The sequence below is a fragment of the Uranotaenia lowii genome, chromosome 2 (assembly GCF_029784155.1).
Source record: "Uranotaenia lowii strain MFRU-FL chromosome 2, ASM2978415v1, whole genome shotgun sequence".
In the NCBI taxonomy this organism is placed as follows: Eukaryota; Metazoa; Arthropoda; class Insecta; order Diptera; family Culicidae; genus Uranotaenia; species Uranotaenia lowii.
Window position 1 is genome coordinate 11,964,389 of NC_073692.1, and position 26,950 is coordinate 11,991,338.

Here is a 26,950-nt window from a genome sequence, read left to right on the forward strand (position 1 = left end):
AAAGTTATTGATGAAAAACCAGTATTTTTCGTTCCTCCCGGGCAAAATAGCTTAAAATTTTATTCACGTTTGAGACTCAAGCAAACCCTCCCTATTGTCAGATCTTCCTGAAATTTGGCATGTGACCTTTTGGTAAGCTAATAAATAATTTTGACTTGGAGCGAGTGAGATTTATCATGTTTCATTCTTCCTATACTATGATAAGTGTACTGCAGTTCGTTAAATTATTAAAAACTACAAAAAATACTGTTATGGTAAAGTAGCCATAACTTCTTCAATTTTCAACCGATTTTAATATTATTTACTTGAAATCTTTGTTTTAAATTGACATTCAATCGCAGAAGATAATCAGATTTTTTAAATGTTACCATCGAGTCTAAAACTTTCGCTGAATCAAAATTTTCTCTAAAAAAATGCGTTTTTTTATAATTTTTTCTAATATCTTTCTCAACGAAATCTATATCGTTGTCCTTAAACCATCTAAGAGCGGATTTAGCGTAGTGGGCTGACGCAAAATCCGGCCAGAACAATGGTGGAGTCGTATGTTTCTTATATAGTACTACCACCCTTTCCTACAAACAATCCTTTTGGAAGATATCAGCATTTATTGTTCCTTTTGTAAAGGAATTCGCCGAATTCAATCCGCAGGAGCAGATTGCCTGCCACACAAGCACTTTCTGGCCAAATTTTTCCACCTCAATCGACTTCTCGTGGTCACTCACATCCTCCCCAATAGCTGCAGTGTAGAACTATGGTCCCAGAAGAGTACTAGAATCCTCTTTTACATAAGTTTGATCGTCCATGAGAATGCACGCATCTGGCTTCTGCAAAATCCGATGATACAGCTTCCGGGCTCTGGTTTTGGCTCGTGATTATTTTTCAGCCGTTTGTTTGGACACTTTCTGCTTCTTGTATGTCTTCAGGTTGTTCCGCTTCTTGATCAGCTGTACCATTCCGATCGATGTCGCATTCGCCAAAAATGTTATAGAACAAGTTACAAAATAATATCAAAATAAAAAAGTTCAAAATAATATGTAATAAAAAATTTCCCCTTTACCCGTCATTTTGACTGGTCACGGTCCAAAAAAAAAATTACAATTAGCCGGTTCTTCATGTGTTTGTAAACATAATCGAAATTAATGTTTTTGGTTTTCATTTTTATTTGAAATTTGATTTTCAAGCTTATATTTTGCAGTGTTTTTCAAAATCAACAGTAAATTTACTTAAAATTTGACCGAATGTGATTTGAAATTAAAGAAAAACTACTTACACAATTAGATTGATTGATACTTAAATTTACAAAAAAAAAAACGTTGCCTATGAAAATGTATTCGACGCGGAAGCGAAACGCCGAAACCATCGAAAACAATGTTCGACTCGAGTTTCCTCATCATGCTACCTCAGAAACCACGTGGATTTCAAATAGATGATTTAAGATCCAAGATTGAAAATCAAACAGCCGATGGCCGTTTTCAAATTCTGATCACGGTTTGGTCATGATTTTTTTTTTTAAATAAAATCATGCTCACTAGGATTTAAAACAGCTCACCAATCATGGGGGAAAAAGTCCGCTCACCAAGCAATCGCATGATTTGTTTTGTTTTGATTTTGATTTTTCTGTGATCGAGTTACTAGATGGTGAGCTTGATGAAATTTTCGAAGTGATCAAAATGTGTTGATTGAATCCGACCGGGCTACTACACATGATTCAAATTTGAGCTATTTTTTCCTAAATGATTTGATTTTTTGCAGACTTGGTGGCAGTCCACTTAACAGCCGACGAAGAAAGGCAATCCTGACCAAAATTTCACCTCTATATAAACAAACCTTACAGATCTAAACGCTGTCTTTAGTTTCTCGGTACGACAACTAGAGGCGCTACATTTAATAAAACAAAACGACCCGATTCTAAGTGGTTAAAGCTTTAAAGCAGAGTTCAACACACAATTTAACCTAATTTTAACAACTCTAGCATTTAACATTATAATACGAGTGTCTACTTCCTTTCGTAAAAAGTTCTTGGTTTTGGGATCTATTTCCGAAATGGTTCAGGAATGATTCCACTGTATAGTACTTTTACTGTAATGTTGAATGCCATGGAATATGACTTCCAAATAGTAGTGGAAATATATGTAAGATGTAAGAAAAAATTGTTAGAACTTACTTTGATTTAATACACCTTTTGTTTTGCAATCCTTTGGAATTTTTTCTGAAAATTATTTCTTCCACCAAGCCCTTTTAATCTGGAACATGGATTGAAGCCTTATAGATGGATTGCCGAAAATGGTTGATTCACACCATGCTGTTGTCTTGTTGCGATCTCCATTCTGAACTTATTTATTGATCAAAGTCTTGAGCTGGATAAAGTAGAGAATGTTGATAACAGTCTTCCGAAAATCAATCAAAACAAACACTCAGGATGCGTTTCCTGTTGGAAACATTCAGATTGTATAATGGGATAGCGCCTCTCGCAACTGCTTCGCCTGGCTGCCCAGCAAACATGAAATCGTAATAGAAATGATAATCCAAATCGAATATTTAGACATTTTCAATAACTATCGTTAACACGTTGGTATTGAGTGATTTTCTATCATTCATTTACGACAAGCTTTGCCCAATAATAGTCGAGTCGGATAGAAGTTTTATCAATTCGTAAATATGTTTCCAAAAAGTTGAGAATATGCTAATTCGACATTTACGATATGAGTGAACAGATTTACGATAAATGGGCGGTCCTTCAATTGACACTCTCTCCGGTCTCTTTCTTTGACCGGTTCGTAAAAAGAAAATCTCAACTATAGAGCTATAGCGTGGACTATATCAACAGATAAGTTGGTGTCGTGGTAAGATACCGGACTGCGAACTCAGAGGACTGAAGTTCAAATGTCGGTTGAGGAAATTTTTTTTTGTTTATTTTACTTTTTGTTGTAAAACCGAATCGTTGGAATCTTGTCATTGTAGGTATATCGCCTCCACTTTTGTAGCTATATGCTATTTTGGTAAGTTTAATACAATCTTTTTATCTGGTATATTTTTTTGAATAACTCTGTTGTTCCCGCGTTATACCTTCATAAATGTTTGCTGGGTGGTATGCAATCTCGATCAGCGCTCCTATCAGCTATGCAAACCGAGTCGCATCATTCAGAATTATCGGTTTAGCAAACATCGCATATCGGAGATGAGTGAGATACAAACTGATCCATTCTGAATGAAGCTCACTCAGTATCTGCCTGAATTATATGAAATTCAAAATTATTTTTTGCAGGACGATAAAAATCAAACAGTTGTGCGGGACACCATAAATTCTCAGTAGTTTTAACGTGACGGACGACAGTTTAATAAGAGAACTTGTAAAATTTGAAAAACATGGCGAAAGTGAACATCTTTCCCTCACAAACACAAATTCAATTCGATTTTGATCATACTGATGTTAAAAAACGTTATAACAACAAATAAATTTATTAATTTGCTATATATCAAATCAAACAAAATACGCTAATGATCGGCTTCATGTATCACTCACTCACTGCCTGATCCATTCACTCCTGATCGAAGACCAACAAGATTCGCCATATGCATTGCGCATTGGTGAGATTCCAATTTGATGATGGTGCTGCACTGTTTTGACAGCAAGCATCGTACGAGGTGATCTGTATTTTAGCGATGAATTGAACGATCGATGATCGGGTAGGTCCAGTAGCAATCAATAACGAAACCCGACCGTTGTACGTTCAGTTGCGAAGTGCAATCAGAAACATTCATTGAAAATGAGTGATATTCGGAACACTGGTTGATAAAAATAAACTTTTACAATATGATGTAGTTATGCCATAATAAAAAACAGATTAAATACAACAGAAAAATAATCAACTGTTTTTTTTTTTTTCAAACAAAACAAGGAGTTCTCTTTTGTTTCTAGATTGAGTCTAACCCGGTTTAATATCTTTGTTTTTAAATACATTTATTCTTCTGGTAGTTGTGTTTTCCTTTTTCTTCTACGCTTCGTCGCTCATTTTCACTAAAAGACAATGGGTATTTTCATGTACGTTTGTGTGTGTGTGTTTGTGATTGTGAGTATTGATGCTGATTCGATACTGTTATTTTCTGCGTTTCCGTTGTTCTTTGTTTTACTTCTTCCTTTTATTCTTTTTGATTTGCTTATACATGGATACTCTCACTAATGTTACAATACAGTAACTTTTTTCGAATTTTCTCCTAGTCATTGGTTTCGTTTTTTATTATTATTTTTTGCACAAAACAAATCGATGACGATGAAATGGATTCGCGTGTTAGTTTTAAATTCAGCTTCCAATAATTGTTGCATTGGAAGAAGAGATGCGTGTATACAGATCAGGAAATTTTGCGTAGGTAAATCAATCTGAACCTTCGGCAATGAATCGTAACTACTGGCAACAATTGACATGAATTTGTAAGTGTGATTAAATAAGTTGATGTCTGATGATGCAAAAAAGGTAAACGCATTTTTTTATAGAAATAAATGCATGTTGAATGCATAGTATTTAGATGTGGAATTGATCAATGCAAAGCTCATGAAATGTTGTAGATGGAGTCTAGGTTGGATCTAGGAATGGTAATAAATAATATTAACATCCCTTTGAAAAGTTAAGCTTTCCCAAAAGATGTTCTCTGGGGTGTTTACTTCTGTTTCGTATAGCCTACTCAATTGAGCTCGAAACTATTCCCATGGAGTTGGAAACCTTTATACTATTCGCGGCTTGCTTGGATTTGATATTGAAATAAATTCTAATGAATCTAGGGCGGAAAACTCTCATCACTACAAAGAACACTAGATTGGAAAAAATCTTGTTTCAAGGGTATGAATTTGAATCGTATCGAGGTGTTTCACTAAAACAAACACTATTTTGACATCTACTAAGGTACCCAAAGAATCCTACGTATGGTAAAACTTTGCTTTTTGTTTAAGCGACGTCATTCAGAGAAAACAGGCTTTCAGGAATCTATACAGTTCTAACTAGCTGTCAACTAATATCTATTGAAAATAAAAAATGAAAGAACGGAAAAATGTAACACTAAAAACTAGGGGAGCGCGAAAAAATGTCCGCATTAAAAGTATCTAGTCATACAAGTGGCAATCGATATTTTTGCTCCCATACTGGGAAGTAACTCCTATTTTTATCTTTTTCTTTTGTATTTGATACAACTTTTACTGTTACGAAACGTCTAAAAACTAGTCTCTCCGAACTTAATTAACTGGTAAACGGTCTACCGGTACGTTTTAGTTTTTTGTTTGTTTTTTTTTTTTGCTATTGCATGGAAAAGTGGCGTCGATGGACACAAATGTGTGTGTTGAAAGCCCCATCAGATATTATTGGTCTTTGATCAAGGCCTAGTTTTGTTGTGTAAGTAAAATGCTAAAACTCGAATAAAACCTTGATTTTTTCTAGCAGGCAAATTTCTTAAGGGATCTTACTCTCGATCTGGAATGAATTTCATCCTTTCGAAATGTTATTCCAGTTTCGATGATACACTGCAAAGAATTTTCCACTAGGTTTTTGTTCTATCTTACTTTGGAGCTTTACCCGATAACATAATTGAATTGAGTGTAGAGGTTTTTTCAAGTAACTTCTCCTAGGGTAGATATTTTCGATTTGGATTTGTTTCTACTTCAGTACAATTTTAAGGAAAGCAAAACACGAGGAGTAGATAGTACGTATTTTCAAACCAATAACCTGAACAAAGATTAGATCTTGTTGTTTAAAATCAATGCAGCTATGCTAAGCACTCTAAAAAATTCAACAGCAATTTTTGATCATTTCGGCTGCTGACTTCAAGATTTGTTATCCATTTAGTGGAACCATGGGCTGGAGATAAAAATTTCCTATTTTTATGATTTCTGATGATGTGCATTAAAACAGCAAAAACTTTGCGTTCCATTGAGTACATTGACTGATTTTAAGCTAACACAATCAAACAACTGACGCAATCGGTGAATGATTTCGATCTGAATGAGTTGGATGTGATTTACTCTTCTTGTCTCTCCATTACTTTAAGGCACTCATGATGGAGACAAAATGCATTTTTACTGATCTTTTTTTTCATTTCGGATTTCAGAAATAAACAAAAAATAATTGAAGTCCAATTCCGAGTGTAAAAGTTTCGAATGCAAAAAATTCGGAAATGAGAATTCAGATTCATAATTCAAAGTTCAGATTCAGAATTCATATTCCAAATTCAGATTCAAAATCCAAAATTCGGATACAAAATTCCGAAATCAGATTCAGAATGCCGATCTAAAATTTAGAATTTATATTCAGATTCAGAATTCAGACTCAGAATTCAGATAAAAATTAAGATTCAGAATTCAGAATTCAAATTCAGATTCAAAATTCAGAATTCAGATCCAGAATTCAGATTCAGAATTCAGATTCAGAATTCAGATTCAGAATTCAGATTCAGAATTCAGATTCAGAATTCAGATTCAGAATTCAGATTCAGAATTCAGATTCAGAATTCAGATTCAGAATCAGAATTCAGATTCAGAATTCAGATTCAGAATTCAGATTCAGAATTCAGATTCAGAATTCAGATTCAGAATTCAGATTCAGAATTCAGATTCAGAATTCAGATTCAGAATTCAGAATTCAGATTCAGAATTCAGAATTTAGAATTCAGAATACAGATTATTTTTTTGTGACTGTTCAGTTTACTTTTAGTAAGTTGATTTTCGGCTTTCAGTCTCAGTTTTTTCAGTAAGAACAACTTTATTTTTACAAATTTTAGTTCCTGATTAAGATCCTTTAAGGATCGAAACGTTGGATACGTAAAAATAAAGTCATTCAAAATATCTTTTTTTATCTGATTCCTAAATTTCAATCCAAATTTAGTTTTAACAAAAAAAAAGTTTAAACAAAAAAAAACATTTTTAATGAAAAAATTTTAAAATGTCAAAATCAAAAGAAATGTTCGATAGTTCTTCGACATTACGTTTTTGATATTCATCTCAACAGTCTGCTGATCAATGTGCTTCTCATTTTCCATTTAAAAGTTTCATGTTGCGTTTTGTGGTTCTAAATTCTTTTCATTTTTTTTCCTTTTTCGTTTACATGTTGATTTTCCACAATGTGTGATAACGTTGTTGATTTTACTTGATTTTTTTTTGTTTGTTTAAGGTGTAAAAGTGATTTATAAAATATTCATCACTACATCATTCGTGTTTGTGTGATTTACTTGTGTTAGCTTCAGCGTTGCCAACATTTTTTAACTTTTACTTTGCCTCGTTTTAAGGATCCAAATGTATTTTTTTTTCGTGTGTGAATTATCTCTCGGTGTGGAAAAAATTTCTACCACTGACAAAAGTTACAAAAAATTGTGTATCACATCGATACTGTGTCACTACTTTACTTTATCTGCGTTAACCAAACAGCCAATTTGTTTTTCTTGTTTGTTTTTTTTTTTGCTTTATCTTACAATAGTTTAGCATTGTTTTAGTCTAAGAGTATATTTAAGACAGTATTTTTTTCATATCACCGTTCTTTTCCTTACTGATCTAAGCCTTATTGCGTTCAATATTCTGGCCGCATGCAATTTTTTCATTCAAACAATAATGTACAAAACTCTCGCACCCGCCTAGTTATTCTTTGCCCAAACGCACTTTGTCCTGATTATCGTAAAATGCGACTTAGCTTAGCACACAGTACATACATACGTACACATACTTACACGTCTTATCGCTAGATTTACTTCCGCCGTCTGACGTAACCCTTACGTTTTCCCTTCTTCCGTCGGCTGCCTACGTGCGGGCGCTGCTCGAGGAAGGTCACCAGAAATCCGGCCCCGGCCAGGATCGGATTCGGAGGGGAAGCGACGGCAGAAAGCATCCCACCACCTGCTCTAGAACCACCACCACCACCAGCAGTGGCAGAGGCGGCGTCGGCATCGGCGTTGGCAATCCGGATGTCACCGGAGATCATCTTGTCGTCAGTCCTCCTCTCGCTGCCACCACCTCTGCCATTGCCATTCCCCTTATACTATTGGGCCGCCGGGAGTTTCCCCTTCAACTATACGGCGCAGCCCTTCCGGGAACCGTACATGATCTGCAGCTCCGGGTAGATGATCTTCTTGATCAGCTGATTGGTCTTGGCGGCCAGCATGGCCCGCTTCGGATCCTTCTTCAGCACCTTGATGCCTGGTTTGTGCACCAGGAAGGCATTGTCCAGGATGTGGAAGTCGTAATCCAACACGCAGAGCGCGTAACCCTACAAAGAGAAGAAATAATTGAAAACTGATCGAAAAAGAAACTTAAGTACCCCAACTTACCTGCGTCATTTTATCACTCTTTCCCTCCCAACTTAACCGCTCATCGTAGTGTGGATCTGCGTGGGTTCCGATGTAGATCGGCTCCCAGTGGATAAAGTATCCCACCCGCTTTCCTATGTGAAACACTCCCAAATCTGAAAAAAAGAAAACATGTTTTAAACAATCTCCTCACAAATTTTGAAATTTTTCTTCCTCACCGTCAGTTTCATTGGCTGCGATCCACTCCTTCGACTTGGGCACCCCGTGGCAGCTGGAGCAAACTCGCTTGTGGAACGAGATGGCCTTGCCCTGCCGCAGCAGCTCCTGCAGCTCCGTTTTGTCCCGCGGCACCGGCGAGCTGCTGTCCACCTCAAAAATCGACAGCGGAAAGACCCTGCGAATAAAAAAATATTTTAGAACACGTGGTCTAGATTATAATTTCAATCATGTAGGAGCCTACTAGGTTTTTTCATATATTCTAAATGTGAAGCTAAAACTTTTATCAAAAAGGGTTCATCTCACCTCGGATTTTTCCGCTGCAGCACCGGCTCGTTTCGCACGATCATCTCTAGGAACTTGTGCACCAGGCCCGGATTCGGGTACAATTCGATATCGCTAGCTAGGATGAAGTGGGTCATCGCCGCGTCCCGGGCAATGTTCCGGCCCACGTTCACCGGATACAGCAGCTTCTTCTGCGTCTTGTACAGCTGCCCGCTCGACATGTTGTAGAAGGGCGGATGCTGCGAGCAGTTGTACGGCGGTTCTAATACTTTGTCGTATTTAGGAACCTGTCAACGAGAGGAACGGAGGAAATATACGCCCGAAGTTAGTCTTCCAATCAACCGATCCACTTTTACAGCTATACTCACAACTTTTGGAATATGTTTACTACTAAAATAAATATGAAAGGTGACAAACTGACGAACAAGATGGCTCTCGGGCAGGCAGTCTCGCAGATACTTGATCGCGCCGACGGTGGGCATGAAGTCGGTGCCAGGCGCGTGCATCGCCAAACTGACCGGGGCGTTCCACCTGTAATGAAGATGTTCGATGTAGAAGTCCACGGATTAATCGATTATTATTTCTGTTTCTTGATGTGTTTTTTGTTTGTATCACAAATTGCCATTCCACAAATTCCCAAGAAGTGGTTATATATCAAAAAGTTTGGCCAGTCCCTCGCAATGAAGCAAGAAGCTGTTCAAGAGCAAGAATACCCAGATAAGCATAGTTAGAGGTCTTCATTGCTAGGACAAGTTAGTGTCCTGTTGAGATCCTCCACGTACCAAATTTTAGTTCTACTGAAATATCATTATTATCTCGTTTAGCGACTTTTTTGTTCAATTGAGTTTTGAGAGTCTTACAATGTAAAATATTGGAAACATCAGACATCAAAAAGGATCTTTATTAACTCTCTAGAACCCAATTTTTTCCCCTGGGAAATTCACGGAAGTTATATGAAATAGGAGACCATGATTCGTTGGAGACGAATGCGTTTTATTTTCATTCCGGAGTGAAAAAATTTATTTTTTTAATATTTTAGTAGTTAAATTGATTCAAAACTTGCCAAAAAAATTAAATATCGTACTTGGAAGTATGTGTCAATCGTTGAAAGTGATCGTCAGGAAAGAAACAGTCTCCCTCGGCGAAGTAAAGACTTTGAGCATCGTTTTCCAAGGCCGCTGTGTAGAGCAGGAATCCGTCAAGAGCTGACTGGAAAGTTGAACCGACCAACGAATATCAAAGATTATTTGGTGAGTTCGTTTCATCATAATTATTATACGTAAATTTAAGAGAATGAAAGTTTTTTGGAAATGGAAATCTCCAAATTCTCAAAACAGTTGAGCATCTCAGATTTTCAAGAGAAACTTCTGTTAGAAAACGTTTACTGAAGAAGGTAGTAAGTTGCTATCGAAATACTGGTATATGAACTTTTCATTTACCGTGGTTTTTTTTTTTTTTAATTTTTAAACTTTATTTAACAAATCCTTAACCTAAGTACAACATATTTAGTATAACACATTCATACAATAATAGTAGTAAATAGGTAAAACCTCAACATATATCAAGATATGTTTTAAAATGATTTACAAATGCTATTCTATTGTTCCATCTATACTCTCTGATAATTTTCTGGAAACAGAATAAACTAGGATTTTTAAAATGCACTATATTATAAGCTATAGCTTCAACCACTAACCAAAGACCTGCTTTCTTTTTATAATTTTTATGGGGAACACCACAGTACAGAATTTCATCAGGATCATTCAATTTTAATTTAAGATTATGCTTGAGAATTTTCTCCACCCATTTCCAAACTACATGTGAATTTACACAACATTTAATTCTATGAAAGTTAGTATCTGGTTTACCACACAAATCACAAAGCGGACTATCAACCCTGTTAGTATAGTTAAACATCTTAACTTTGTTAGAAATAACGTCATTAAAGACTAGGAAAACGCATGATTTTGCTTCTAATGTCAAATAGTTTTTACTTATATTTTCCCATATGTTTCCCCACCAAATTTCGGGATATTTGTCTTCTATCTGGGGCTTTATTTGTAAATCATTGATAAATTTACTATAAAAATCTCGTGTGCTATAAACTATATCTTGTGGGAGATTTTTCGCTATGTCAATCCATTTTTTTGGCATTTATTGTCAAACCTTTAAGATTATTTTTGAGGAAAAAATGTTGGAATCTTGAGTCATCATCTACTATCAATCTTTTAATGAAAAGTGCTTTACACTGATTTTCAGGGTCCATGAGTTTAAGTCCTCCTTTCGCATAATCCAGATACATTTGGTTTCTTGCAACCTTAAAGAAATTCGTGTTCCATAAGAAATATCCGGTTATCTTTTTTATTTCCGCAATGTGACTATTATCTGGAGTGAGGACTTGTGCTACATACCACAACTTCGAAAGTAAATATGTATTGAGAATGAAAACTCTTTCCCATAAATTTAATTTCCTTGAGTTATGAATTCGACTTGTGCTTTTTAGTGAATTTATCAATTTTTCGTAGTTTAAAAGTACCATTTCTTTAAAGTTTTCTTTGATAATGATCCCTAGAATTTTTAAGCTGTTCTTTTCCGAGATTTGTTGCGGGCCCAAAACGCAGTTATTTAATCGCATAAAACCTGATTTTTTCTCATTTAATTTGATACCAGCAGTCAGTTCGTATTCAGATGTTATTTTCAGAACCTGGTCAAATTCAACATCATTTCGGATAATCAAGGTTAGGTCATCCGCATACGCGAAAACGTTGAGAAAATTTCCATCTATAAAAATACCAGGTAAGTTATCACTCAATCTACGTATCAGCGGTTCTATGTATAACGAGAATAAGATCATTGACAAGGGACAACCTTGTCTTACAGAACGTTGTATGTGAAAAGAATTTGTCAGGGTTCCATTAACGATAACTTGAGAAGAAGCATTTGTGTAAAGATTTTTAATTAATGCAATGAATTGTTGTGAAAATTCAAATTTTCGCAAGACGTTGAAAAGCTCTGTATGATTCACAGAGTCAAAGGCTTTCTGGAGATCCAATGTAAGAATTGCACATTTCACTTTCTTTGATTGTTGTGCTTTTAAAATTATCGTTCTTAGGCGATCCAAATTAGTAATACACGATTTTTTTCCAACACCAGCTGTCTGTCCATCACCAAGGAGACTTGGAGTGTATTTTGATAAACGATTGGCAATTATCTTGGCAAAAATTTTATAGTCGGTATTTAACAGACTAATAGGACGATAGTTACCAAGATCATTGGAATTTCCTGTTTTAAAGATAAGCTTTATCACTCCACTTGCGAAATTCTCTTGCATCATAATTGAACCGTCTAAAAAACCGTTGAAAAGCTTCAGCATATCATCTTTAACTATTTCGAGGTATTGTCCGTAGAACTCATATGTAAGACCATCTGGTCCTGGCGTTTTTTTCTTACTCGCAGCTTTGATTGTACTTCTCAATTCGTTCTCATCAATTGGAGACACCAGGGTATCATTTTGATCACGTGTTAGGAACTTATTAATATTTTCAAATCGATTCGGTGGGTTGGATAAGGTATGTACAATTTCAAAATTTTCCTTGTAATAATCAAAAACAATTTGTTTCGTACTTTTATTTTCGGGGGAGTCTATTTTCATTTTAGTTCTTTTGGTTTCCTGTTTCAATAGTTTCGACATTTGAAAAATACTAATTTTTTCACTTTCCAACATAGTTGATGGCTGGAAATGGCTTGCATGGTGAATAATACGTTTTTGTTCAAGAGCAAGTATATCAGATTTAACCTGTTGCATTTCATTGAAAACATTTTTTCCTCGAGTTTGGCTTTCCATCAGGCTATCCAGAATTCGAAGGTTTTTAGCTTTATCTACTGCATGTTTGCGGTTCATCTCAAAAGATTTTGTTTTGAAAAATTGTCGGGTTTTCGATTTGAAATCGTATGACCACCATTCTGAAAAATTGTTACTGTATTTCACTCTTTTCTTCAAATTTAGATACATATTTCTAAATTCCAAACAAGTATCATCATTTCTAAGTAGTTGATCATTAACTTTCCAGTATCCACGCCCCCACACTGGGGCAACTTCAGAGGGATTGATCCTGAACGTCAAAACTATTCCATGGTGATCAGAAAAAGGTAATGGGAGAGTTTCAAACTTTTTAACATGATTTGCGAAATCAGAGTCAACGTAAAATCTGTCCAATCGCGAAGCTGAATTCAGTCTGTAAAATGTAAATTGATGACTATTTTTTCCTACATCTTTTAATTTCAACAAATCTACAAAATCTTCTAAGCCTTTGCAAAACTGTTTTACGTCACTTTTGCAATCATTAGCATCTAAAATGCAATTAAAATCTCCTCCCACAAGAGTCCACCTGGTATTAGATTTCTTCAAATGTGGAACAATTGTTTCCCTAAATAAAACATCTCTCACACTTTTTCTCTGAGATCCTGAGTGACCGTATACATTAATTATGTTTATGTTATTGAGCATTATAGAAGAAAGCCTCCCACTAGGATCAAGCAAAGGTTGTGCAAAATCAAGAGTTTTCCTGATGAGTATGGCAGTACCCACATTATCACCACTCCTATTCACATAAGCATGGAAGCTTGGAAGAAAACTAAAATCATTAAACGACACCTCCTGTAACAGAACCACATCCAAATCGTTGTTGATTATAAAATCCTTCAGTAGTAGTTTTTTGACGTTTACTGTAATGGAATTTATGTTGATTGAAGCAACTTTTCTAGTAAAATTCATAGTGCATTGAGTTTTAAACAACACATATACATATACACAGACATGAAGTAAGGCAGAAAACCCACCACCCAACACCCAAACATGTACACTCCTCACTTGACAGATTTATTACCATCATCTACCCGACTGCGCGATCTGTTGTTTGCACCAGATCGCTCTCGTAATTTACCTCCTCGCTCCTGCGATTTTTTTGCGATGATTTCCAAAGCGTTTATCGGGTCAGCCCCACCGGCCTTGTGCAGCTTCTTCCTACTCCTCTCGATAGTTCGGCGCCCTCTCGCATCACCTTCCGTATCGGACGTCGACTTCTCCGCGATCAGTGGACGCTTGCCAAGCCTCTCTTCCAATTTCTCCGGCTGTGATGTGTCCATTTCTTCTCCGCTAGATTCCGAATCAACCTCTCGCTCTCGCCCATCTTTACCATCGTCGACTACGTCGTTTTCCGTCACTCCCTCTCCTCTCTCTTTAATATCTCCAATAGAAGATTTCAGCACAACCATGCTGAGTTCTAACTTTTCCGCATTTTCACTCAGGAGCTCATTTACGTTGTGGGTAACTGCATTCTTGAGTGCATTTGCATACGAACTAGGCTCTGGTTTTCCATGGCTACCACCGGGAGTGGCGATGTCATTTTCAATGCTTGGTACACTGGTATTGTTTGACTTCCTCGGACAATTGGCCTTCAGATGGCCCTCTTCTTTACATACGAAACATTTGTGTTTTAAACCTTCGTAGTAGATTCGACCCCTACGGTTCAAAAAGTACAGCGTTGATGGTATGTCTTTTTTTATGTCCATATAGACTCCACGGACACCAGTATATAAATTGAGTTCCAACTCTGGGGGGAATTTCTCTCGAACAGAGCGTTTAACATGTCCATACTTTCCGAGTACAACAGAAACTTCTAGATCGGATATTTCCGGAGGAAGATCGAATATCCGAACATAACGCAAGCACCCACCTGCTACTGACATCTGCACTTGCACTGTTTTCCCATTTGAATATTGGAATTCCTGGCTCTCGGAGTTTTGAAGAATAGCTTCTTTCATATCCTGTTCTGTTTTAAATTTGATGCATACACATCTCTCGTCCGAAATCTTATAACTCGACTCCATCTTGTTTTTGTCAGCATCGAAATTTTTAACGAACCGTGCCATCTCCACAAGCGTGGGTCCGGCAGCGTGCTCCGGGAACCGAAAAACTAGTGTATTTTTAATGACACCGTCCGACATTTCCAGGCCTTGCTGGTACAAGGAAACTTTACTAAAAGACCAAAAGGAGGGTCTTCCCCTCTAGTGACCACGTGGTTAGAGATAGCTCACAATAAGTTTGTACGACTCTCAAAAAACACGTCTGCTCACTCAAGTGTCTGATCGTAAACTGTGGTTGAATTAAAAGGAATCTTTCGATGCTTTGATTCAGTTAGATTTATCATTTTTTTTTATTTCTGTAATTTTGGTAATGTTTTTCATTTCTTTATTTTTTGTATTTTTTATATTTTTTGAAATTTTTATGATTTTTCAAATTTCTGTAATTTTTGTCGTTTTGTCATTTTTGTCAATTTGTCATTTTTGTCAATTTGGCATTTTTGTCATTTTTGTCATTTTTGTCATTTTTGTCATTTTTGTCATTTCTGTCATTTTTGTCATTTCTGTTATTTATGACTTTTTTTTCATTTTTTTCATTTTTGTCATTTTTGTCATTTTTGTCATTTTTGTCATTTTTTATCATTTTTATCATTTTTGTCATTTTTGTCATTTTTGTCATTTTTGTCATTTTTGTCATTTTTGTCATTTTTGTCATTTTTGTCATTTTTGTCATTTTTGTCATTTTTGTCATTTTTGTCATTTTTGTCATTTTTGTCATTTTTGTCATTTTTGTCATTTTTGTCATTTTTGTCATTTTTGTCATTGTTGTCATTTTTGTCATTTTTGTCGTTGTTGTCATTTTTGTCATCTTTGTCATTTTTGTCATTTTTGTCATTTTTGTCATTTTTGTCATTTTTGTCATTTTTGTCATTTTTGTCATTTTTGTCATTTTTGTCATTTTTGTCATTTTTGTCATTTTTGTCATTTTTGTCATTTTTGTCATTTTTGTCATTTTTGTCATTTTTGTCATTTTTGTCATTTTTGTCATTTTTGTCATTTTTGTCATTTTTGTCATTTTTGTCATTTTTGTCATTTTTGTCATTTTTGTCATTTTTGTCATTTTTGTCATTTTTGTCATTTTGGTTATTTTTGTCATTTTTGTCATTTTTGTCGTTTTGTCATTTTTGTCGTTTTGTCATTTTTGTCAATTTGTCATTTTTTTCATTTTTGTCAATTTGGCATTTTTGTCATTTTTGTCATTTTTGTCATTTTTGTCATTTTTGTCATTTTTGTCATTTTTGTCATTTTTGTCATTTTTGTCATTTTTGTCATTTTTGTCATTTTTGTCATTTTTGTCATTTTTGTCATTTTTGTCATTTTTGTCATTTTTGTCATTTTTGTCATTTTTGTCATTTTTGTCATTTTTGTCATTTTTGTCATTTTTGTCATTTTTGTCATTTTTGTCATTTTTCGTCATTTTTGTTAATTTTGTAATTTTTGTAATTTTTATAATTTTTTGTTATTTTTGTAATTATTGTCATTTATTTTTTGTAATTTTTGTAATTTTTGTCATTTTCGTCATTCTTGTCATTTTTGTCATTTTTGTCATTTTTGTCATTTTTGTCATTTTTGTCATTGTCGTCATTTTTTGTCATTTTTGTCATTTTTGTCATTTTTGTCATTTTTGTCATTTTTGTCATTTTTGTCATTTGTGTCATTTTTGTCATTTTTGTCATTTTTGTCATTTTTGTCATTTTTGTCATTTTTGTCATTTTTGTCATTTTTGTCATTTTTGTCATTTTTATCATTTTTGTCATTTTTGTCATTTTTGTCACTTTTGTAATTTTTGTCATTTTCGTCATTTGGGTCATTTTTGTCATTTTTGTAATTTTTGTCATTTTTGTCATTTTCGTCATTTTTGTCATTTTTGTCATTTTTGTCATTTTTGTCATTTTTGTCATTTTTGTCATTTTTGTCATTTTTGTCATTTTTGTCATTTTCGTCATTTGGGTCATTTGGGTCATTTTTGTCATTTTTGTCATTTTCGTCATTTTTGTCATTTTTGTCACTTTTGTCATTTTTGTCATTTTCGTCATTTGGGTCATTTTTGTCATTTTTTTCATTTTTGTCATTTTTGTCATTTTTGTCATTTTTGTCATTTTTGTCATTTTTGTCATTTTTGTCATTTTTGTCATTTTTGTCATTTTTGTCATTTTTGTCATTTTTGTCATTTTTGTCATTTTTGTCATTTTTGTCATTTTTGTCATTTTTGTCATTTTTGTCATTTTTTGTCATTTTTGTCATTTTTGTCATTTTTGTCATTTTTGTCATTATTGTCATTTTTGTCATTTTTGTCATTTTTGTCATTTTTGTCATTTTTGTCATTTTTGTCATTTTTGTCATTTTTGTCATTTTTGTCATTTTTGTCATTTTTGTCACATTTTTCATTTTTGTCATATTTGTCATTTTTGTCATTTTTGTCATTTTTGTCATTTTTGTCATTTTTGTCATTTTTGTCATTTTTGTCATTTTTTTCATTTTTGTCATTTTTGTCATTTTTGTCATTTTTGTCATTTTTGTCATTTTTGTCATTTTTGTCATTTTTGTCATTTTTGTCATTTTTGTCATTTTTGTCATTTTTGTCATTTTTGTCATTTTTGTCACTTTTGTCATTTTCGTCATTAGGGTCATTTGGGTCATTTTTGTCATTTTTGTCATTTTTGTCATTTTTGTCATTTTTGTCATTTTTGTCATTTTTGTCATTTTTGTCATTTTTGTCATTTTTGTCATTTTTGTCATTTTTGTCATTTTTGTCATTTTTGTCATTTTTGTCATTTTTGTCATTTTTGTCATTTTTGTCATTTTTGTCATTTTTGTCATTTTTGTCATTTTTGTCATTTTTGTCATTTTTGTCATTTTTGTCATTTTTGTCATTTTTGTCATTTTTGTCATTTTTGTCATTTTTGTCATTTTTGTCATTTTTGTCATTTTTGTCATTTTTGTCATTTTTGTCATTTTTGTCATTTTTGTCATTTTTGTCATTTTTGTCATTTTTGTCATTTTTGTCATTTTTGTCATTTTTGTCATTTTTGTCATTTTTGTCATTTTTGTCATTTTTGTCATTTTTGTCATTTTTGTCATTTTTGTCATTTTTGTCATTTTTGTCATTTTTGTCATTTTTGTCATTTTTGTCATTTTTGTCATTTTTGTCATTTTTGTCATTTTTGTCATTTTTGTCATTTTTGTCATTTTTGTCATTTTTGTCATTTTTGTCATTTTTGTCATTTTTGTCATTTTTGTCATTTTTGTTAGTTTTCGCAGTTTTGTCGCTTTTATCATTTTTGTCATTTTGTAATCTTTTAAATTTTTGTTATTCTTATTAGAAAAAAATATCGCTTAAAACCTTGAAATGATTGTTGAGTCCTAAGGAATGTTCCACAAACGCCCCTAAAAGTAGTGCTACTGTTTTTGTTTTCAATATTTTTACGAAATAATTAAGATATTTTGTTTTTTATTTTGTGTTTTTGAAGGCCCACAATATAAAATTGGCGCCAAGCGTCTGGTCGATGTAATTAAATTGATATTTTCGTAGAATTAGTCATCGTCTCGACCTGAAGTAACCCACGGAAGATAGGACGCGACCATTCTAAAGACTTCTGAAAACCCCCGAAAATAAGCTAATCAAGAAAATAAAAGGAAGACCCCACAGTATCCCAAACCTTCAAGCAAATTTAAACCAGGGCCCATCTCACATTTAAATTAATTTGATGATCTCATAAAAAAAGTTCAACGACGATAAACAAAAATTTGAAGTATGTGACTCCCTATCATCACGATCATCATCAACATCATTTTTGCCATCATGCCAAGTCATAAACAAAGCAAGCGACGAACCCTGACCTTGAGGCAGCGTTGCAGCCCCACATCACATGGCCCACTGTGTTTTTGTTTTTGTTTACGTTTTCTTAATACCTACGATGTTGTTGATTAAACTTCACTTGACGTACCTTTCGACCAGTGGTATCAGATTATCGAGGAACGTGTAGTCGGCGTGCGTGGTGTAGGTGATGGTCTCGTGACACCTCAGCTCCCCGTGCTCGGCACGGACGTAGTTCTTGAGCACCCAGAAGTCACCCCGCTGGCCGATGTACGGCTCGTAGTCACGATCGTGACAGTTCAATAGCGACCTGGCAGGAGGAGAAGCGGAGAAAAAAGCGACAATTAATCTTCGATATCGAACCATCAATTTCAAAGGTAAGTAATGAAGTCCGTAGTGTTTTAAGGTCGGAGTTCTAAATTTAAAAGATTCAAACGCTCACCTCAGTTTCATTTCGAGATCGATCGACGCTGTGGTCGAAAAGATATCACTAACGTTCAGGAGACCAGCTCCCGCTCCGTTTGGTCCTGTCATGAGGGACCCATCCTGGTAAAGGATCTCTGGCCCACCACCAGATGGCGCCATCTTTGGACCACCACCGTTCCCGTTCTGATTACTGTTACCCAGGGTTTCGTCTATTGGCACATCGAATCGACTATCCTCTACGTTACTATTAGAATTATCTACATCTCGACCTCCGGCAGCGGCCTCCAGAAGCATCCGGTCTTGCTGTTGCTGTTGCTGGGATTGACCCAGTTGTGGAACCTGCGGAACCTCTTGGACGCTGATCTGTGGAAGTTGAAGAAAATGAAACGCAATCAATTCGAAGGTCATCGGATGGGGTTCACGTACTCGACTGAGTACGACATACAGCAGCAAATTCGCAGACACCTATAATTAATTTACCAGCAATGCAATTTCGATGCAGACGACAGATCGATTGCCTGAAGAATTATCTACATGCCAAACAACACCAAGGGATGAATTATTGATTACATTGCTTGCTTCTGCAGCACTGCGTTGAACGTTGCAGGAAATCATTAATGATAGCTTTGTTTTTTCTAGTCGAGCTCTCTGCTCCAGACTGCGTAATGAAATGCTCCTCACGGTATCGATACATTTAAATCAATTTCAACTCAACATAACTATCGATTAATCCAGAAGAGCAGTGAGAATCCAATATCTTGTTTACAATTTATTGCAAATAATTTCCTTGGCTCACACTGGTCTAAAAAAATCTCATCATTGATTGCAACGACTTTCTCTCTTTGCGAGTCAAGCTATGATAGAACCGATTTTATTCGTGAATGAATTTAGTGTGAATGTTACATTGATCTATATTTTTTCAAAGTTATGAAAATCACTCAAGAAATGCAATCAGAACTCGTTTTTAGCTAGAAAATTTCTACTACGAGTGCTGTGATACTCCCGTCGTTACCTATAGTTTCCGTTGGAACTTTTTTGGTCTAATTTTTCAGGAATTGGACCAACAAAAGTAGTAACAATCCAGTGATGGCAAAAATGGCAATATCATTCGTAACGTATTAACTGTCAAATTGTTTAGAACTAGTATAATGGACTACTATAATGGACCACCAGTGTGGTTGCTTTGGTCGAAATTTGAGTCTAATACCGTATTTGTTTATGCCGAGTGGTGCACTAGTGTTGCACTGGTGCACCACTAGGTGCTGTCAAACTGTTTGTTTATTCGGACGATGTTGCACTGGTTTTGACCTGGTGGAGTTTTGCTTACGGACGGTGGCCCACCGATAATTTTGCCAGTGTTGCGAGAGAGTGTGTGAGTGAGTGAGGTAGCAATACACTAGCGACGATTTGTGTTTGTTTTTGTCGGGTACGGTGGAACACTGATCGAGGGGAGAAAACAATTACGGTATAAGCCGGCTGTTTGGACCAAGGATACAGGTGCTCTTACTAAATAGAAAAAAAATACCATGCTCCATCGGGAGCTACCGTCACTACTCGTGGCAAATCAATAGTGATTGACATACTTGATGGTACATTTCGAACGTCGCTCACTGACTGATTCACATACATTCATCCTCGCATCATTGTGTATCATGAATTGACGATCATGAATGTATCAGAAGAAAATTCTGAAGAAATACTAGGACCACATAGGTATAGATTTTCACCTTGTATACGCAAATTGAATACCGTAAAACGGGTAACTTTGATCACCGGGGTAATTTTAACCAACGATACATTTTTGCACACTATCATCAATAACTCAGTCTATAGTTAAATTTTTTTAAAACTGTTTTCAACATTTCAAAGCCTATTAATGGAGTATTAAACAGGCAAAATTTGGTTTGTATTCGAATTTTTTTTCTATTAGTAATAATTCAATTTCAAAATCCTAAAATATCAACGTTTTCTAAGGCTTGAAAACAAACAGTTCTCCCGATGATACCAAAAAGCATTTAGATGCAAAAGGGTTGTTGAAAGTGAAAAAACAACTATTTTTCTTTGTAAATGTGTATTTATAGTGCTATTTTTATAGTCATTTAGTGATAAATTTTCTATATTTAAAAAATAAAGACATTTTCCAAGAGTAAGCCCGTATTGGACAAATGGGTAGGAACCCTATCAAATGGTAAACTTTGAGGAAAAAATGAAAATGGAAATAGTGGGAGGGTCTAGAGGAATGTGTGAAGGTAAAATTTTATTTGTATTTTGTAGCTCAAACTATTCAGCAATTAATTTAATTTTTGCCCCTAAATGTATGCACCATAACAGTTATTTTTTCGAAATGTTTTTAAAAGAAAACGTTAAAAAGCAAGGTAGAATTTATTTACTAGCATTTTTAAAGATTATGAAGGTGTTTTGTATCCTTTAGGATCAAGAAAACTCGTAAAACCGTCGAAAAAAGAGACTGACCAAAGCATCAGATTTAAAACTGAGAAGAAATCGATTTTTAAATCAAATTTAAAGTAGTCTAATAAACTTCTGCAACCATGTTTACTGGTTTTTAAAATATGGAACATACCACATTCCCCTTAACAGAAAAAATAATCGAAAAATATTGAAAAAAGTGATCAATATTACCCCGTATTACGGTAGTCGATAATCTGATAGCCTCCACTATCACTGAAGAGAGCGCCATCCGGTCTCTTTTAAAATGATACAATCAGAAACCTTGCTAAAGTGTTGCCCCAAGATTGCCATTAAAACCTACCCGAGACTATTTCCTTGGATGAACGGACAAAATGCATCAATATTCTATTCCACAAGTTTTTTTTTTACGATTGTTGTGTACATTAAAAAAAATCGTTTGAAAAAGTTCAAGGCAACCATACGAAAACATATATAAATAATTTCAATTAAAATGGTCAACTTGAACTGTAAATTGATCTTTTCAAACTTGTATGACTGTTCTGAAGTAGTCTAGATGCAGGGTGGCCACTACTTTTTTCATTCTGAAACTCCGGATTTTTTCCCTGTTTTCCCGGTCAAAAATTCAAAGTTTTCCAAGCTTTGATTGTCTATTCTCTTCGGCATATAGCAAAATTTTCAACTTATATCATTGATTTGGTTGTTTCATAACATTCAAATCATTGAACTCATAGAAGAATCATATTCTAGTTTTCAAGGCATTTCATAAAAATGGTAGTTAAAACATTCTACACAAATCGTTATGAGTTTTTAAATCATGTTAACAATAGATTTAAAAATGGTGTGTGAAACAGGACTTTTCAATCAATCGTTTGTCATGTGACATTCTATCAGTTTTTTTAAAAAGTTACAGAAATGTGTTACTACAGCTCACATAATTCACGACTCTGAAAACATGAAATTGATCTAAGGACGTTTAATCGTGTAACTCCTATGTCACAGTAAATTCAGTAAAAATGTTGTTTTCAGAGGTCAGTAAAGGATGCATCTTTAAGTATAATATAAATTTTTGCTAAACATTTATCTCACTGATCCGCAGATAGTTATTTATAATTGCCCATGTTTTTTTCAAAACACGGGGTTACTATGAACGCTTGTTTTTAGGCATTGTTTGATTATCTGAACTTATCTTTAATGTTTAAATACCAATAACCGTCAAGATCTTCAAATAAACCGTTATACATAACGCCATCACTTTCAAAAATCTGTGAATATGAGATTGTAGGACAAGATTTCGTTTTCCTTTGTGGTTAAAAAAAAATCCTCATGACTAATTAAGGAAAAATTTTGGAAAACCACAAATCGTATTTAGACGCAGTGTTTAGATTCCACTAGATATGTTGCTGACATTAAAAAAAACTTCAAGTAACAATAATCTCAACAGTGTTCCATATTTCCCTATATTCACCTGGGTAAATATGAACAGTTGTAAGAACAAAAAATAATGATATTTTTTAAAATAACTTTAGTTGACCCTACCATTTTCCGAAGAATTTATCTTCTGCTTTAGCCAAGTTTTGTAAAGATTTCAAATTTCAGCGATTTTTTTTTTAAACATACTGTTTTTTTGCCTGCAAAAGTACTGTCCACGAACAACTTGATCCGAGATTCTCAGTCATTTGACAAAGTCGTTAACATGTGGTTATTTGTTAAGATGAACTTCTTCTAGGTTTATTAATGGATTTTCAAAGGGGTTTATTCCAAATTTAAATGAAATGTCGTATGCCACTCGTTGTAAAACTGGATTTTTCCAACAATAAATTGCTGCAATAATTTTTTGGTTGCAAGAAATAACTAATTAGAAATCATTTACCGTACATTGTTTTTGCATCTTGAATTCTGACTTCAAAAGTAAATAAAACATATGGACTTGATGCTATAGTCTTGATTTAACAATTTTGAGGATTATTTTGCAGCATATTAAAGTTTGAGATATGGAAAAGATGAAAATCTTTCATGAAACTCAGAATCTTCCACTGTATTTTTTTTTATTTCTAGAGCATTTAAGTTTCGAAAGGAATATTTAACATTGCTTTCCTTGGTTTTTATATGATTGATTTTTTTTTTGTTAATTATTGTATTGATGTGCGATACTTGAACAAATTTTATGAGATTTCCTTAATTTCTCAACTCATTCTTCGAGGTAGTTTTTAAGTCTAAGTTCCGGTAAAATAAGTAATTTAGTTTTCAATTAACAGGCAATTGAAGAGAGATCAGAACTTATGAATCTTTTTTACAGATTTTATCGAAATGATGAGTTAAATAGTTTCATTTTGGTCCTTTTTTTGTTTCATATTTGTCTCATTTTTGTCCTATTTCTTAAAATTTTTGTCTTATTTCTGCCTCATTTTTGTCTCATTTTTGTCTCGTTCTTGACTAATTTTTGATCAATTTTTTTTCTGAGTTTTGACTCTTTGTTGTATTAGTTTTGTTTTATTTTTATCTCATTTTTGTCTCATCATTGTTTTTTTCGTCTCATTTTTGTATCATTTTGTCGCTTTTTTGTCTTATTTTAATCTCATTTTTCTCTTATTTGAATTTTATTGTTGTCTCATTTTCGTAAAATGTTTGTCTAATTTTTGTGTGATTTTTGTCATATTTTTGTATCATTGTTGACAATTTTGTGAATTTTTTATTTTTTGAATTTTTTTTTTTTGGTATTTGTCTCATTTTTATCTCGTTGGATTTAAAACATTTCGTTCTTTCTACTTTGTCATTTTTCTTTTGTTTTGTTATTTGAAGTTTTAGTTATGTCAATTTGCGTAAATATCTGGGATCATCTCCATTTGCATTTTTTTTCTAGTTTTGTTGCATTTTTGTCAAATGTTTGTATTATTTTTGTCTCCATTTTGTCTAACTTTTTACGAGTTATTTGTCTTTTTTTTGTCTCACTTTGTCTCAGTTTTGTTCCATTTCTGACTTATATTTGTTTCAATTTTGTCTCATTTTTGTCTTAATTTTGTCTCATTATTGTCTTATTTATTCCGCAGCTAAGTCTCATTTTAGTCGCGTTTTTGACTCATTTTTGTCTCATCTTGACTTATTTTTGTTTTATTTTTTTCAATTGTTGTCTCATTTTTGTCAAATTTTTGTCTCATTTTTGTCAAACGTTTGTTTTATGTTTGTCTTCATTTTTTTTTTTCATTTTTGTCTCAATTTTGTATCATGTTTGTCCCATTTTTGTCTCATTTTGTCTCATTTTTGTCAAATATTTGCATCTTTTTATATTTCCAAATTTGCAATAAAGAGCTCTGGATTCAAAATTGAACTTTAATTTTCTTTGGTTTTTATAAGATTGATAGTTTTTTGGTAATTATTGTATTGATGTTCGACACTTGAACAAATTTTATGAGACTTTCTGAATTTCTCATCTCATTCTTCGAGGCAGTTTTGGGCTATAGGTTCCAGTAAAATTAGTAATTTAGTTTTCAATTTACAGGCAATTGAAGAGAGATCAGAACTAGTGATACTTTTTCTACACATTTTTTCGAACTGATGAGTTCAATAGATTCATTTTTGTATCATTTTTGACCCATTTTTGTCTCATTTTTGTCTAATTTTTGTATCTCATTTATTATCAATTTTTGTCTCATTTTTGACTGATTGTTGTATTATTTTTGTCTCATTTGTATCTCATTTTTGTCTGATTTTTGTCTCATCATTGTTTTTTTTCGTCTAGTTTTTGTATCCTTTTGTCACTTTATTGATTCATTTGATCTAATTTTTATCAATTTTGTCTCATTTTGTCTCATTTGTGTCTCATTTTCAACTCATTTTTGTTTGATTTTTGTCTCATCATTGTTTTTTTCGTCTAATTTTTGTATTCTTTTGTCACTTTCTTGTGTTATTTTTATCACATTTTTGAATAATCTTGTTTCATTGTTTTCTCATTTTCGTAAAATGTTTGTCCAAATTTTTTTCTCATTTTGTCTGATTTGTGTCATATTTTTAAATCATTTTTGACATTTTTGTCATTTTTTTTTTATTTTCTGTGATATTTATCTCATTTTTATCTCATTGGACTTAAACATTTCGTTCTCTCTATTTGTCATTTTTTTTGTTTGTCAATTTGTCCGAATATCTGGAATTATCTCTTACTGTCTCATTTTTTCTATTGTTTTTGTTTCAATTTCTTCTCATTCTTAACACTTTATTTGTCTTATTTTTGTCTTATTTTTGTTCCATTTCTGATTTATTTCTATCTCATTTTGATCTAATTTTTGTCTAATTTTTGTCTTATTTTTGTCTAATTAGTGTCTTATATATGTTGCATTTAAGTCTCATTTAAGTCTCGTTTTTTACTTATTTTGGTCTCATCTTGACTTATTTTTGTCTCATTTTCTCAATTTTCGTCAAATTGTTGTCTTATTTTTGTCAAATGTTTATTTAATTTTGTCCTTATTTTGGTTCATTTTTGTCTTAATTTTGTCTCATTTTTGTCTACTTTAATTCATTTTATTCTATTTTTCTTTCTCTCATTTTTGTCTCATTTTCAAACATTTTCAATTGTTTTTCTCATTTTTAATCTCATTTTTGTCTTATTTTTATCCCATTTTTGTCACAATTTTGTCTCGTATTTGCATTATTTTGTAAATTTTGTCCTCATTTTTGTCTCATTTTCGACTCATTTCGTCATTTCTATCATTTTTGTCATTTTTTTTTCTTTTTTTGTCATTTTTGTTTGGCCTTTGTCTCATTTTTATCTCATTTTCTCTAATTTGACATTTAGTTATCCCTTTTTTGTAAATTATGTCATATTTCATTGTTTTATCGCCTTTTGTCTCATTTTTGTTTGATTTTTAACTCGTATTTGTGCCTTTCTTCCCTTTTTCTTTCTTTTCTTTGTCCTGTAATTTTCTGTCTCATTTTAAACTCATCAGTATCTCGGTTTATTCTCGTTTTTGTTTTATGTTCGATTGTGTTTTACTGTAGTTTTTTGGAAATTTAAATTATGATTTTGAATTTTCGGTTGAATCCCTGATCTTGGAGCTAAAACTGAATTTCAGTTTCCTTTATTAATTTTCTAGGAGTAAGTTCACGATTTTTTCCCAGATTTATCGGTGCGATTTTCAATTCCCAAATTTTTCCGGTATTCCCGGTCGAGTCAATTGACTACCCAGGACTGTTTTGGAAAAGAGTGGGAGTGTCAAAGATTTTTATTTTTGACATGTTTGAAAATTTTCTTATTTCAAAAAAAATGCTTAAGGAAAAATCCTTTAAAATAAGATCAGTAAACTTCTCTCATTTAATTTCATGTGACAGGTAAAATTTTGAATTCTATTACTGAAAATTCATAAAAATTATTCAACCCACGCCATTTCAGTGGTATAAATGAATCATCAAAGAAATTCAATACTCGTTTACTTTACACGTCAATCTTCATCCTGGGAAAAAACGTCTTAATCATCATCATCTTCGCGCCTGGCTTCTTTTAAAGTGGATTATCAAACATGCACCACATTTCCGTATTGACAATCCCATCGAAATTCGGCTGATTAATAATGCTGAAATGATTGGCAC

The 26,950-nt window shown here is 33.4% G+C and overlaps 2 protein-coding genes across 3 annotated transcripts in view; both read right to left on the minus strand.

Moving 5' to 3' along the window:
* LOC129749421 (beta-1,4-glucuronyltransferase 1-like) overlaps positions 1–26,950 on the minus strand; it is a 324,450-nt gene that overhangs the window by 40,993 nt on the left and 256,507 nt on the right. The window lies entirely within an intron of this gene.
* LOC129749418 (beta-1,4-glucuronyltransferase 1-like) overlaps positions 3,972–26,950 on the minus strand; it is a 175,269-nt gene continuing 152,290 nt past the window's right edge. The window contains exons 4-10 of the mRNA XM_055744392.1: positions 18,960–19,306; positions 18,648–18,827; positions 9,147–9,309; positions 8,800–9,065; positions 8,496–8,671; positions 8,299–8,432; positions 3,972–8,237 (exon numbers count right to left, since the gene is read on the minus strand). Of these exons, the coding sequence (XP_055600367.1) occupies positions 8,040–8,237; positions 8,299–8,432; positions 8,496–8,671; positions 8,800–9,065; positions 9,147–9,309; positions 18,648–18,827; positions 18,960–19,306 (1,464 nt within the window). The 3' untranslated portion in view covers positions 3,972–8,039. The remainder of the gene's footprint in view (positions 8,238–8,298; positions 8,433–8,495; positions 8,672–8,799; positions 9,066–9,146; positions 9,310–18,647; positions 18,828–18,959; positions 19,307–26,950) is intronic.